The 14,881-nt window shown below is 42.4% G+C and overlaps 1 protein-coding gene across 2 annotated transcripts in view; it reads left to right on the forward strand.

Annotated features, from left to right (window-relative positions):
- Window positions 1-14,881, forward strand: part of mtrr (5-methyltetrahydrofolate-homocysteine methyltransferase reductase) — a 55,225-nt gene that overhangs the window by 15,260 nt on the left and 25,084 nt on the right. For both annotated transcript variants that reach the window (XM_080752093.1, XM_080752092.1), the window contains exons 11-12: window positions 9,167-9,341; window positions 13,851-13,969. In XM_080752093.1, the coding sequence (XP_080608219.1) occupies window positions 9,167-9,341; window positions 13,851-13,969 (294 nt within the window). The remainder of the gene's footprint in view (window positions 1-9,166; window positions 9,342-13,850; window positions 13,970-14,881) is intronic.

Raw genomic sequence — 14,881 nt, forward strand, 5'->3', positions numbered from 1 at the left:
TCATTCCTGTTATTAAATGTGCCCATTTAGATTTGCTTTAAAGCTCAGGTGGAACAACAACATCTAAACCAATTTCAGAACTGCCTACCTTCTCTCATTAGTCCTCCACTTGTGTGTGTGTGTGTGTGTGTGTGTGTGCGTGCGTGTGCGTGCGCGCGCGCAAAGCCATAGAAGTGTGCACTCTAAAAGAGAAAGAAATGAGAGATGGGGTCTGTAGTTTATCAGATGGCACTGAGACATTACAGAGGCTTGCATTATTGATGCTGTGGTCAATAGAGGTCTCCAGTGGCCCACAGGAACTGGAGAGTGAGGGAATAAGGGGAGAGCAAGCGTGCCTTCCTAAGCAAGAGGATGGAGGAAGCACGGACAGGCAGTTGTGTCTGTTGTAAAGAGACAGCACAGTAGCCATTCGTTTTGAATTGGCGCTGTAGTTGGCAAAGCGCAAATTAGCGTTAAAGCACAAATTAGGCTTAATCCATCACGTGGGCCCATTTGATGTAGCTCATGATTTAGGGTTCTCATTTTCATCCTCCTTCTCCCTTGCTCATTTCCATACTGTAATTAGAGTTGCATTTAATGAGTGCATAACCTCATTCCTTTGATTATCCTTTGTTGGAATGCATATCCTCCAAAGTCGGTTTCTCGGTGAGAGTTGAGACCAGTGTAGTAGCAGAGAACAGAACTGCGGTGCTGTGACTTGGGATTTTGTGACAAACGCACCGTATCAATACTTTTTGTGCACTCATTTCCCATTACAGCAGTGGGTTTCTTTTTTCTTTTTACTTAATTTTTATTTGCAGGATGTTACATTAGGTACAGTACAGGATTTATATTTTTACAACATATCAAGTATCACATTTCAATTCACATTGAGTCCATTCACGGTGGTGTCATCTTGTTGGGTCTTGTATAAAATCCACTTTTCCCATTATCTCATTAAACAATTCTTCCTGTAACCTGAGTTTGTGTGTAAATCTCCCCATCAAATATATTTCCTCCACAATTTCCAGCACCACACTTTGTTTTCGGTATTTCGTATTTCAGTAGCTCCTTTATTACTACAGCAGTGGTTTTCAACCCTTTTCATATCAAGGTCCATTATTTATTGGGCTTTGATGAGATTTAGACTCTCAGACCCAAGATGTAGAATATTTTGTTATTGTTAACACCTATACTCCCTATGGATCAGTAACCATTGAGAATGTAGTTTATGGCACTTCCGTGACCGTGGAGATCAATGGATTTGTCATCTAGGAGGGTTATCAAACTAATTTGGCTGGGGTGTATTTTTAAAAAGGACGGATTTCTTTTTTAGAGACCAAGATCCAAACGAAAACAAACTTTTCAATGGTTTGACCTACAGTTATGAATAAAACTTGTTTTCTGTGACTTTTTGGGTTGAGGAATCCATAATTGATGTTAATCTAATGATTTAACGTGTTTTTAAACTTCTGATCCAAGATGGCTGCCGACTATCAGCTCTGAAAGGTCAACCTTTTAACATTGTCATCGAACCTTCATATTGGGCTCTAATGAACGCTCTGCTGAAGCTAAAGCTAGTACAACTAAAATAATTACACAGAGGTCATCTCAAAGGTCATCTCAAAGGTCAAAAAGGTCACATTTTGTCTTATACAGTGAGTAGTGGTAGTAGAGTAGTAGTATAGCACGTTTTCACAGAGCCAAACTTCTGGACGGCCACCTTTGTGTGCCGGAGGTTTGGGTGTCCGAAATGTCACGGCAAAATACCTAATAATTTTTGCTGAAAGTACCGGGAGAATACAAATTTCCCTGCAGTGAAAAGGCATTTTATTTTGTCAAGCAGGTGTGTGAAAGGAGCCAATAATAACAGTTAAAGCATTGTATTTTGGATTGAAAACGATTTGAATGTAAAGGAATGGGATATAGAAATAAAATACAGCTTCACCTTGCATTAGGGCATTAATTGCTAGATTCGCATTGTGATCATGACTGGCTGCGAGTGCAATGATTTCTCAACGGTAGCTCCTTCGGAACCTCTTCCTCCGCTATCTCAGAACTGTATAGCGGAGGGAGAGGTTCCAAAACAAGGTGTTCTCTTCTCAACGAGATGCGTCATTAGTTTCTCGTCCTTGTTTGATGATTAAAAGTCTTTTACAGAAAGAGCAGCGAGTGAGTCCACAGCTAATCTAAAAGTCCACAAGTGCAACATGTTGCATCAGCGATCCTTTCTGAACCTTATGTGTTGTTGCATGAAGAATATGTCTTGTAGCTTGTTTTTTATGAAAACGCTAGGTGTTGCCATGGCAACACTCTGTAGGCCCAAATGACACCCCTGGATTGTATCCTGCTGTTCCATGCAACATTTTTAGACTTGAGACTTGCCACAGCAGGTCAAATAGTTCACAAAAGGCCATATTAGCACTTAGTGAGAAGAAAATGACAGTTCAAAAGCCTAGAGGAAAACATTATTGGTCTCACTGAGTTCGACCACAAGCTGAGAAAATGATGTCATTTAAATAGCCAACCGCCAGGCCGACGTCCATGACACATTGATTGATTGAAGACTTTATTCGAAGTTTGAATAGGAAAAAGGTTCATGACAGTACAGTTCACTGGTACAAGGTCTAACTAAAAGGAGATCCAAGAAAGCCTTTTGGCTTGTTTACATAGGAAACCTTTATGTATCTTATATATAACATTGAATCACAGACGGATAGAACACAGTACTATGCAGAGGATATCATCAAAAAGAAAAAACTAAAAAACAGACGTAAAAACTGAAAATTTAAATGAAAGAAGAAAATAAATAACATATATTTACAGTGGAAAGGGGGAGGTAAGTATAGGCTTTGTCTATTACAAGTTTCGAGCAGCAGCCACCTGTTGGCCTAAGTGACTTTTCAGACCGATTTTAAAGGAAGTTAGGGATTTACACTCGTTTAAGGCTTTCGGTAGGGCGTTCCACATGTTAGTGGTATAGCAGGTTTCAACCTGAGTTTGGCCATCTAAATGTGTAGGAAAGTATAGGAAAAGTGTAAAGTGTAGGAAAAGACCTGTCAAATAGCTCAGTATTCAAATCTTTCATGCACGCCATCCTTCAGGGTCCTGAACTGCTTGCTCATCAATGATGGCAGTTGATACCAGACCAATCTGCCTTACATTTTGCCAGCTCCATTACAACCTGCTAGAGCATCCCTTACCCCTTGGTTATGCTTGGGAACTTGTTAATTGGAAATGCCGACCAGTGCATTACACCCTCCCCTCCTTGCCCCAGCTAGGGGTGTCGACGGTTAACTGGTTAATCGGTTAGCCGACCGTTAAGAAAAGACCGGTTATGCTTAACGGTTAAACGGTTAATTTTCATAATAATATGATCGCATTGTCCTGGTCCTGGAAAGTGTTGTTTGACTATGGGGATGTGATTTTGTTAAACAGACTGGTGGTTTTGTGTCGCGCGCTGCGACGCTGCTGTGTTTTCTTTTCCTTCTTCTCCTCCTTGCCTTGAGCTCGCTTGGAAATCAAATGGCAGCGCCGTCGCGGGGCGCGCAATGGAAAGAATGCGCATCCATCGTTGTTCAACATCAGTGTTGTCAAATCAAATTAATGCGAGACACCCGGTCAGAGAGCAGTGGCAGACTAGCTCTGTAGTGGTCTAACGCTGTGGTGCAGAGCTAACCATGAAACGAAACTTCGCCAAACTTTGCTGCACGGGCAGAAAAGATAATTTGAAAGCCAACTCCAAGATAATAGCCAAAGATATTATTATGCCAAGGTACTATATAAGTGTTGTCCTGGTGAAAGTTTTCCGTGAGGTGTTACACTGTGCCCTGTTGCCAAACGACTGCTCAACGAGAAGAGAGAGAGAGAACGCTGCTGAGGTAACCGAACAATCGCCCCAAAACACACTCGCCCCCCGTGTTTTATGTGTAGGACTACATGGTGGTTTTGAATTGCACACTGTGTTTGATTTGAGGCATTTTGTTCGAAACGGATCAATCCTGCAAAGTTTGGAGGCCAATCTTAGCCAATCCGGATGGAATATTTAATATGGGACAGATCCGTCTTGATCATATGACTGTAGAGATTCTGTGTACTGATTTGTGTTAATTGTAGGTAAAATCTGAAGGAGTAATATCCAAAAATGTGTCTTGCATAAGTCGGCCTCCAGGTGGCGCTATAAAAGGCTGATGTGAAAAATGCGAGGAAAGGGTTTTTCCTTGGCCTATAAGGAGTGCGCTTACAAAGTTTGAAACTGATCGGTGGAGTTATAGGTAAAACCACGAATCGGCCTGTTATAGCACCACCATGAGGCTGATTTCAAAAATTTGAAGTGGCATTTCTTCCTCGGCCCAGTGGGAACGTGTGTGCGCGATTTCATGTTAATTGCACTCTGCGTTTGTGATTTGAGGCATTTTGTCCAAAATGGACCAATCTTACAAACTTTGAAAGCCAATATCAGCCAATCAGGATGGAATATGGACAATAAGACAGATCCGTGTCGATCACATGACTGTAGAGATACTGTCTACCGATTTGCGTGATTTTTGGACAAAATCTGTAGGAGTAGTGTACAGAAATGTGTTTTGCAAACATCGGCCTCATGGTGGCGCTAGAACAGGGCCATTTGTAAAATGTGGGGCAGAGGTTCTGAATTGGCATCCAGGGAGTGTGTGTGCTCATTTTGGCAGCGACCGGGCCAACGGTGCCGGAGATTAGCTGGTAACAAACTTGGAGGACGGACGGACGCACGGGCGGACGGACGGACGCACGGACGGACAGGGGCGAAAACATACTCTCCCCCTGCCTTCGGCTGGTGGAGACAAACATAAAAAAAACGTTAATTATCCGGTTAATGCTGTCGGCTAACCGGTTAGGAGAAAAAACGTTAGCGATATCCCTAGCCCCAGCAGCTCCCACCTTGTGACTCTTCAGATGACAGTAGTACTGATGATGAGTGGAGCCAGTGTGGAGAATCAACACATTCTGATGAAGTGTAGCAGTCTATTAGTTTGATGAATAATCACTGTATAAAGGCATGTTTTCACTACAGTTCCGGAATTTTTCCTGCAAAATAATTAGCATAATCATTTTCAACTTGCCGGGAGTTTTGTTTTTTGGGTGTTTTCACATGAGCAAAAATGCTGGCATCGCCATAAAATACATCGTTTTCACTACTAAACCGTCACGGAATGAAAATCCGTGTTGCCAGACTTTGCGAGAGAAATAAGCAACCAGGTGTACGAAAATAAGCCCCAAAAAGTGATATTATCTAGGCCACAAAAGCAATTTAAAACTATAAGCATCGCCACATCAGCTACTTGACAATTACCGATCTAAAAGATCACAACAAATAAAAAGCAGCCAGAAACGATCAATACATACAAGCAACTTTACGGAAATCAAGACCATAGTCGCTTATAATTAGCAAACATGGCAACCAGTGCTTACCACACCGTCTGCGTCTGGACGCTTGGTCGCTTGCTAAAGCAGCAGCGAGTCACGTCTGTTCGTCTCTCCTTTTCTCTCTCACCAATGGATTTAACAAGTTACAAGAAATATTCTTCATGAAACAACACATGTGAACCTTATGTGTGTCACTCACATAAGGTTCAGAAAGGATCGCTTATGCAACGTGTTGCACATGTGGGATTGTGGGCTTGTTTTTTTTTCTTCATGCGTCACCGATGGATGCTGGTCATCCACTCGCTCGCTGCTCAGTAAAACACTTTACGACGAGAAACTATTAACTAATGATGCCGCTCTTTGAGTTGGTAGCTTCCAACTTTCATCACAGCATAGGCCAAATGAGCGCATTGTGTCTCACTCAGACAAAAAATAGGCTATAGCACCGTAAAAAAAGTTGGTAAAGATTCCAGCTTTTATCACATTACGAGCGCATCGCGCTCCTGTCTCCAGAGCGGACTTGTATCAAAACCCACACAGCTTAATTACAAATAGGCTATAGAATAATTTTGAACCATGCATTGATCTAGCATTAAGCTTGCATTTCTCGACGTCTGTCTTCTGTGTTTGGCTGGCTTACATAACATTCGAATGCAATATGGATTCTGAAGCTTTCAATCCCAATTACAATGCTTTAACTGTTAATATTGGCTCCTTGCGTGCACCTGCTTGTCCGAAAAAAGTAAAAATCACGGTATGCCGTTTTCACTGTGGGGATATTTCTATTCTGCCGGGACTTTAGGCAAAAATTACTAGGTATTTTCCCGTCACGTTTGGGACACCAAAACTCACGGAAGACAAAATAAGTGGCCGTTTTCACATGGCGTGAATTTCAAAATTGCCGTCATTTTGGAAAAAACTTCCAGAAGTTTGACTCAGTGAAAACGGGGCTTAAGACAAAAGGTGACCTTTTTGACCTTTGAGATGACCTCTGTGGAATTATTTTAGTTCAGGGGCGTCAATTGGGTATGACAGGGGTATGCAGCTGCCATACCCTGGGTCCAGGGGGGGAAATAAAAGTTACTTTTAAATATAAATCCATGAATGTCTCTTTAGATAGATAGATAGATAGATAGATACCTTTATTATCCCAAGGGGGAAATTCAGTTGTCCAGTAGTAGCACAGCAGTATACAGTTATTTACAAAGTTACAGAGACGTAAGAAAAAATAGATAAGAGGGAAAGAAACAAGAGAACAAAAAAAGAGCAGTACAGTACCAATAAAGAGAAGGTGCATCAATAGAGGGGGCGAATAATATATAAGTATATATACATAAAGTGTCTTGCAAAAAAGACCATAGCAGTCAATGCTAGTTAGTGCAAACAAGTATCTCACTGTCATTGTTAAACAAAGCAAAAATACTCAGAAACTACCAACACAAACTAATAGTGCAAAGTAAAAAAAAATCAGTGCGAAAAAAGAAGAAACTAGGAAGCGTGTCACCGCAAGACGCACATGAGCACTCTTCCTGGACGGTCCTTTTGGGTCAAAGTCAATACAGCAATAGTTCCTTAGAGGTCAATGTCAATACAGCAAAGGTTCCGTCAGTCTAAGTTAGGAAGGGAGACCTTTTCAAGCGACCGTTATGTGTCTCGTTGTACAGCTTAAGGGCAGCCGGTACAAAAGATTTTCCTAATCTCTCACATCTCCGTCCTGGGTAGGTAAAGCGGTCGTTTCCTCTCTTACTCCAGTAACTGGTGATCTCTAGATGGAGGGGGTGGGAGGAGTTCTCCAAGATGGAATCCAGCTTCCTCGCTGTGCGCACACTGGTTACTTCCTCCACCCCCTGCAGAGGGGACCCGACGACAGAGCCTGCTTTCTTCACCAGTCTGTTTAGGTTAAACGTGTCACCTGCTCTGTTGTTGCCACCCCAACATGTTATACCAAAAAAGAGGACACTTGCCATGACAGACTGATAGAACATCTGTAGCATCCTATTGCACACCCCAAACGATCTCAGTCTTCTCAGGAGGAACAGCCTGCTTTTCCCCTTGCTGTGAATCGCCTGTGCATTGTCCGACCAGTCCAGTGAACTATTCAGGTGTACTCCGAGGAATTTGTAGTTATCCACAAGCTCAACCACCTCACCGTTAATGGTGCTTGGCACCGGGGGGACTCTCTTGGAGGTGCGGAAGTCCACCACCATCTCCTTGGTCTTGCTTGCGTTGAGCCTGAGATGGTTAGCCTCGCTCCATTGCACAAAGTCCCTAACCACACCATCGTGCTCAGCCGTGTTGTCACCCGAGATCTTGCTGACCACCACGGTATCATCTGAGAACTTCTGCAGATGACAGGTCTTGGAATTGAAGAGGAAGTCCGATGTATAGAGAGTGAACAGGAAGGGTGAGAGCACAGTTCCTTGCGGGGCCCCCGTGTTGCTCACCAGCACATCAGACCGACAGCTCTGCAGTCTCACAGACTGTGGTCTTTCTGAAAGGTAGTCTGTGATCCATGCCACAAAGCCCTTGTCCACTCCCATCAGCGTAAGCTTCTCCGCAAGCAGAGACGGTTGGATAGTGTTGAAAGCACTGGAGAAGTCAAAAAACATAATTCTTTGTCATAAATCTTTGTCTATCTGTACTGGTTATTATGTTGTTAAATTACAGTAAAATAACTACAAATGCTAAATTTAACAAAATGGTAACTTTAACAAGGTATTATAATTATATTCTCCACACTTGTATTCTCCCCATCTTGACACAATGGTATATTTCCAGGTTCTGCAGGTCAGCTGCACAGGTGCAATGCATTATTGTTAATTGTGGCACGTTTACTAACATGCCAAGTTTAGCTGCACTTGAACAACTGTTCCGGGCTGCCATATCCAGCCTAGCCTTGGAAACCCAGCCTCTAAACCGTCGAAATGGGGGGGAAATAAAATGTACTTCTTAAAATAAATGTATCATGCCTGTTGCTAAGGTATGGCAACATGTTGTCCATACCTTAGCATTTTCTGAACTGACGCCACTGTTTTAGTTGTACTAGCTTTAGTTGGAAGAGAGCTTTCATTAGAGCCTAATATGAAGGTTCTATGACGATGTTAAAAAATTGACGTTTCAGAGCTGATAGTCGGCAGCCATCTTGGATCAGAAGTTTGAAAACAGGTTAAATCATTAAGTCACAGAAAACAAGTTTTATTCATAACTGTAGGTCAAACCATTGAAAAGTTCATTTTCGTCACAGCTGATTATAGCCATTTTGGATTTTGGTCTTTTTTTAAAAAAAAATACACCCTAGCCAAATTTGTTTAACCCTCCTAGATGACAAATCCATTGAGAAACGGACCTTTGCTCTCCACAGTCACGTAAGTGCCATAAACGACCCAACTAATGGGACCAAGGAAAATATATAGCTGTTAAAAGTTTACAGGGGGCTTGGCAGTCTGTACCAACTTCCCAATAGCTCTAAGAAAGAAAGACAATTTTATCAGGTATTTCTAGGAGCCACGGTCTGGATATACATTAGTTTCTCTGCCCTGATGATAAGAATATGAGATATTGATTTGTCAGATTGTCAAACCATGCAAGTATATGATAGAGCAGTATGCATTACACATATTCTCAAATATTCTGAACATCACTGGTCCAATTCATTTATGTACACCTGAATATTTGTGGTTGCCTCTTTGTCCATAAAAAAGTTCAGAAACTTTATTTCGGTTAATTATTTCTCCCCTTCAGTAATGTCTATCTGTCTGCTACTCTCCTCGTGTGTCCTCAGCTCCATTCTAAGACACCCAGGGAAGCTGCATTTTGTCTTCAATGTGGTGGAGTTCCCTGCCTTCTCTGGGAGACCTGCTGGGAGGCAGGGCCTGTGTACTGGTTGGCTGTCTGACCTTGTCCGTTCCATGCTGGAACAACCTGGCAATGCTCCCTGTTGTCCATCACTCCCAACGGTAAGGAGCCTATCATTTTCTGACCGATATTGCATTTTTATTAGGGGTGTAACGATACATTTTAATAGCGATTCGATACATATCACGATACATGGTTGACGATGCGATACATGGACGATATTCGTTCATTCATGGCGATACGATACGATTCGATTGAATTATTTAAAATCGATATAGTAACTATTTAGCAAAGAAATTAAATCTGTGTGAAAGGTGTGGATAGTGCAGGTTTTTAAGGGAAACGTGTATTATTATGGATATAAATAAGTAAACAGTGATTATCTGCCAAATACATGGTCATTGTATATTGACAAACCTGCACCTTGACATGAACCCAGAGATTACTCACATTTAGCGATATACCAGTGTAGCTATATGGAAAGGAAAAGTAATTAAACCCCTCCTTTTATTTTTTTCTTCTTAAAAATGCTCAATACAATGCACATGTAGATAGTATCGATACAATCGATTCTTTGCACTGCCGATTCGATACGATACAAAATAAAACGATTCGATTCGATTTTAGCTGTTTTCATTTCGATCTACTTCGATTTTTAAAGTTAAAAACGATATTTCGATACAGTTACTATATTGTTACACCCCTAATTTTTATATTGCTGATACCGATATCATGCATCCCTAGTATCGGAACATAAAGGTCTGTGGGCTCTGGCTCACTGCTCCCTCCACGGGCCCAATCTTAAAGGTCTCCGTTGATGTACTGCAGGGTTCCCCAATAGGCGGCCCGCGGGCCATTTCCGGCCCGCGGGGCGCTACTGTCTGGCCCACACCAACCCCAGTAATAATGGTGGTATAAGAGCAGCAACAACACTAGTATATCGTCGTTGTCGGGTGGAAATCTTTTATTTCCAAATTTGTACGTTCTTTCGCATATCATACAAGGCCGTCGCACAAAAGTAGTGAAAACAGCAGATCTACAAGCACACAACGCCTCGCACCGCGAGGCGTTGGGTGCTTGTAGATCGGCTGTTTTCACTAGTTAAAATATTTTTGAAAATGATAAATGCAAAACGAACGGTTTTGGACATACCAGATTTTCACCCGACAACGACGATATCTGGACTGTCGCTGGAGTAGCGGGAACGCCACCGTCGCCCCCTGCAATGCTGTGGCCCTCGGCTTGGTACCCTAGACATAATTCGGCCCTTGGGGAAAACTAATTGGGGAACCCTGATGTACTGTATTTCTGAGTCCTCAGAATGAGAGCAACTTTAAATGTTGTCCCAGTATTACATTACTGCACAGGGAGTTTGGCTCGGGGAATTGCTCACATTAAATACTATAATTATAATGTAACTAAAATTAGAATTAAAAAAATTATTAATGGGAACAAGAGGTCTCAAGTTTGCGACTATAAGTGAGATGTTGTGGATCAGAATGACATTTATTCCTACTGGTCTCACATTGGACGCTCCTTAGAACCGTCTCACCAATGTCTCTAATGCGTTTAAAAATAAGATATATTATTGCTGACTTTATACTGCCGCTAACCACTTGGACCCCAGCATCCATATTCTGGGGGGAACATATTGGCAAAAATAGGAGATATACAAGCTCCCAATGTGACACGTTGCCAGCTCCTAGATCGCCTATTTCTGGCACCGAGATTTGGCATAGGAAGAAACACGAGCAGACTAAGTACAGAGCCACCTCGGTCCGATTTACTAAGTCTATAGAGGGTTTAAGTGGTGTATAGAGGGTTTAAGTGTATAGAGCAGGGGTCTTCAACGTTTTCAGGCCAAGGACCCCTTAGTCGAGAGAGAGATGAAGCAGGGACACCCCACAACCTCCATATAGTTTCATTGTTTGACAGCACGATCATCAGTGTATTTTGGATTCATGTTAATTTGTGTTTTCAGATATTTAACCACTTGAACTGTCGATACTTAAAAACCTTGACCTTTCACTCTGTGCTTAGTCTACTCTTTTTCCCCTCTACATTAAAGCTCTTTGCCGGAAAATAGCCGATCTACAAGCTCACAACACCTCGCAGCGCGAGGCGTTGTCAGCTTGTAGATCTGCTACTTTTGGCTAAGATTCTCTGAATATGGGCACTAGGGTTCAAGTGGTTAATATAGTAAAGGAAAACATAACTTTCTATCACTCAAAGATTTGGAGGCCCCCTGTAGTAACTCTGAGGACCCCCTAGGGGTCCCGGACCCCCTGTTGAGGACCCATGATATAGAGGGCTTAAAAATACCGGTAGAGTTGGAATGTCGTTTTTTGACATTATCGCTTTGTTTCTGATGGCAACAGTGACAGAAAGGAAAAGCAGGAGAGCTAGAGTGGAGGACATGCAGCAAAGAGCCTTGGGTCAGATTAAAAAACCCGGGCAAGCAGCAGGGCGGACTATAGCCTAATTTATGTGGTGGTGAGCCACCGGGACCTCTTTAAAAAAAATCTACAGCCTCAGTCTGAGGCTGAGGGCCTCTGGAGAGCTAGTTCAGCTAGGTTTCCCTGTTCACCAGGAAGAGAAACCAAAGTACATGTTGTTGAATACTCTGCCAGCCCCCGGATTGTAAGCCCTGTGAGGCCTTGACCTTTCTTAACTTCTCTCATTCAGTGCTAGATCAAATGGAAGGGTTGCTACAGCTAAAGGCTGCCGCACAGTCGGTGGTGCATGCAATAAGTATTGATTTCTTACAAGTAGCAATTCACTGTTTGAAGTTAAAGTTGTAAATACAAAATGATACTTGAGTATCTCCAAATACATTTTGAGTGTTCAGAATGTACTTAAAGTATCAAAAGTTAAAGTACTTACTTATTATAGAGACTAGACCTTACCGTTCGAAGATATGTGCTCCAAAATATGTGCAGAGTGTGGGTTGTGGGGAAAGTTACTGTAACTGGTGCGTGCGTGAGAATATGTGGGAGCATCATAATGTAAGGAGCAGCTCATGGAGGACTCGGGAGTGTATATTTATGATGGATACAAATAATTTAACAGCACATTTAGGTGAATAGAAGTATGGGGATGAATGCGCTTGCTCCACATAGTTTTTTCATACCCGTTGGAAGATGAGACACACATCAAACGGAGAGAGAGAGAGAGAGAGAGAGAGAGAGAGAGAGAGAGAGAGAGAGAGAGAGAGAGAGAGAGAGAGAGAGAGAGAGAGAGAGAGAGAGAGAGAGAGAGAGAGAGAGAGAGAGAGAGAGAGAGAGAGAGAGAGAGAGAGAGAGAGAGAGAGAGAGAGAGAGAGAGAGAGAGATGCACATTCCTAACTGTGAGAGAGGGGTGTGTGTGTGGGGCTACAGATCCCATGGCCTGGAGGAACGGACCGTAACCCTGACAACAGGCTAAGAAAACGTTAATAAACAGCTTTAATTTGGGAGAAATGAAATTCGGGCTCCGTCACCGTTGGTATAATGCTAATGGCCAATACCATGTGAACTTTGGGATCAGTTGCTGAAGTGAGTGAATAGATAAACGTAGATAAGCGCGAGCGTTAGAGCGTTAGAGAGTGTGTGAGTGAGTGAGTGAGTTTGCTGGTTTAATAGATAGATGTGATTTTTTTTTTTTTTTTTTTTGAGAACCCAATCATTTTCAGTCGTGAGATTTTGTTTTGCTTTAATCCATGGCATGGGTGAATGTAATGCACAGTCATTGTAAAGCGCCTTGGATAAAGGTGTGCTATAAATGCACCATTTACCATTTACAGAGCATAGTCTAAAAACTAACAAAAACTAGGGTAGGTCAAGAAGAACAAAATTGTCTCCCTCAAGAGGTACAACTCCCTCTGCAATCCCTCTCCAAGTGACCACAAACACAACCTGTCAGAGCTGGAAGTATAAAGCGGTTTTCTTTGGGGTCGGCAAGCCCTGCCGATGCCGATGCCAAACAAAGTTTTTGTTTGTTAGGAACGTGATGCAATCTTCCTGTGGCCAGGTGGATTCTGTGTTTGGACTCATAATACATTAATGTGAAATTGTTGTGATATTGTTGATTAACAGTTCGGCTCTCTTTAATCATAAGGATTGTTTACCCTTAACCAATTAATATCTACTTTTTTGACCAGGGCCCCCCGGGGGTCTAGTACAGTATACTTGGTCCTTATCGTTTTTTTGCTCCCTCTGCACCAAAAGAAAAGGCGATCTCCAAGCTCACCATGCATCACGTTGCGATGCATTGTGATCTTGTAGATCTGCTATTCTAGTGAAATGTGTTCCTATTCAACATACCCAAAATAGGGATTCTAGACAATGGGTTCAATTGGTTAATACGGGTTTATCCATAAGGGGTCGACTTGTACTGGCCTTCATAGTAAATCAGTAAATTATTCTGGATTGATTCTAAGAGCATAAATGAAATAGAAATAAATGAAACCTGACAGCCGTATCCAGCGGGACCTCTTGGGTCTCCTCACTGGGTGTATTGTTTTGAAACGGGTCCATTAATTTAGATCATTATATGGGGAGGTTTCTCATTATCGCAGTATTTTCGTTTTTCTAATTGAACGTAAAATGACTTCTAATGATTTCTCACCCCAGATCCGCACGAGTCCCCGACCGAACTGCACCTTCCGACCTCCCTCTGACCCTTCGGTGCCGTTCATTATGGTGGGGCCGGGAACAGGCGTCGCGCCCTTCATTGGCTTCCTACAGGAGAGGTACGGCTGTTTGTAGCTGCATGCAACGCAACGCGTTTACCTGATAGGGCATGGCAGTTTAACCCATTCAGAACGGGTACACACTATTTTATGCTTTAACTACTGAAAAATAGCAGATATACAAGCTCACAGCGCGGCACCGAGTGCCGCGCTGCAAGCTTGTAGATCTGCTATTTTTGAAAAATCGTGAAAATTAGAATTTTGACCCGATTCTATAAGTGTCTTTTGAATCCTTCTAAGGTTTTTTTTGAAAAACCCATGTTTCTATGTCAGCAATCTGGCCAGCCATCGTCAAAGAAAAGGTCCTTTTCACTTAACTGGAGCTCAGTTAGTCTGTTCTTGAGAGACTTCTATGTCAGTGGTGCTCAAACCTTTTCATGTGAAGGACCCCCAAACTGATATGTATTTGGCCACGGACCCGCATCTCAAAATATCTAGTTCCAGGGACCACCCAGAAGCAAAATTTGAGTTACAAACGTTCGCTTTGAAAATACATATATTCAAAGATTGGCACACATTTTCACGACTTAAAAAAAAACTACAAGCTAGCAGCGCGGCACTCGGCGCCGCGCTGTGAGCTTGTATATCTGCTATTTTCACTGGTTAAAGCATTCAATAATGTTAGGCCTAAATGGGTTAAGCCCCGCCCCGCACTCACTCTGGAGTCGGAAGCGGTTTCCCCATTCATTTCACCGTAGACATTTCATTTATTTAACACTTATGTTGCAATGATTTTTTCCGGCCAATGTCCCGCGTTGCCATGGTTACCATAGACTTCCATGTAATTGTGCAATTGTGTAAAAAGTGCACGCCCATGCCTAGATGATGCACCACGTGTGTGCACACTGTTCACAGCTTTCAAACAAAAAAATCCGCTTCAGTTCAGGCATTCATGATTTATCAGCCATTATG

Source organism: Nannobrachium achirus (assembly GCF_963921795.1).
Source record: "Nannobrachium achirus genome assembly, chromosome: 21".
In the NCBI taxonomy this organism is placed as follows: domain Eukaryota; kingdom Metazoa; phylum Chordata; class Actinopteri; order Myctophiformes; family Myctophidae; genus Nannobrachium; species Nannobrachium achirus.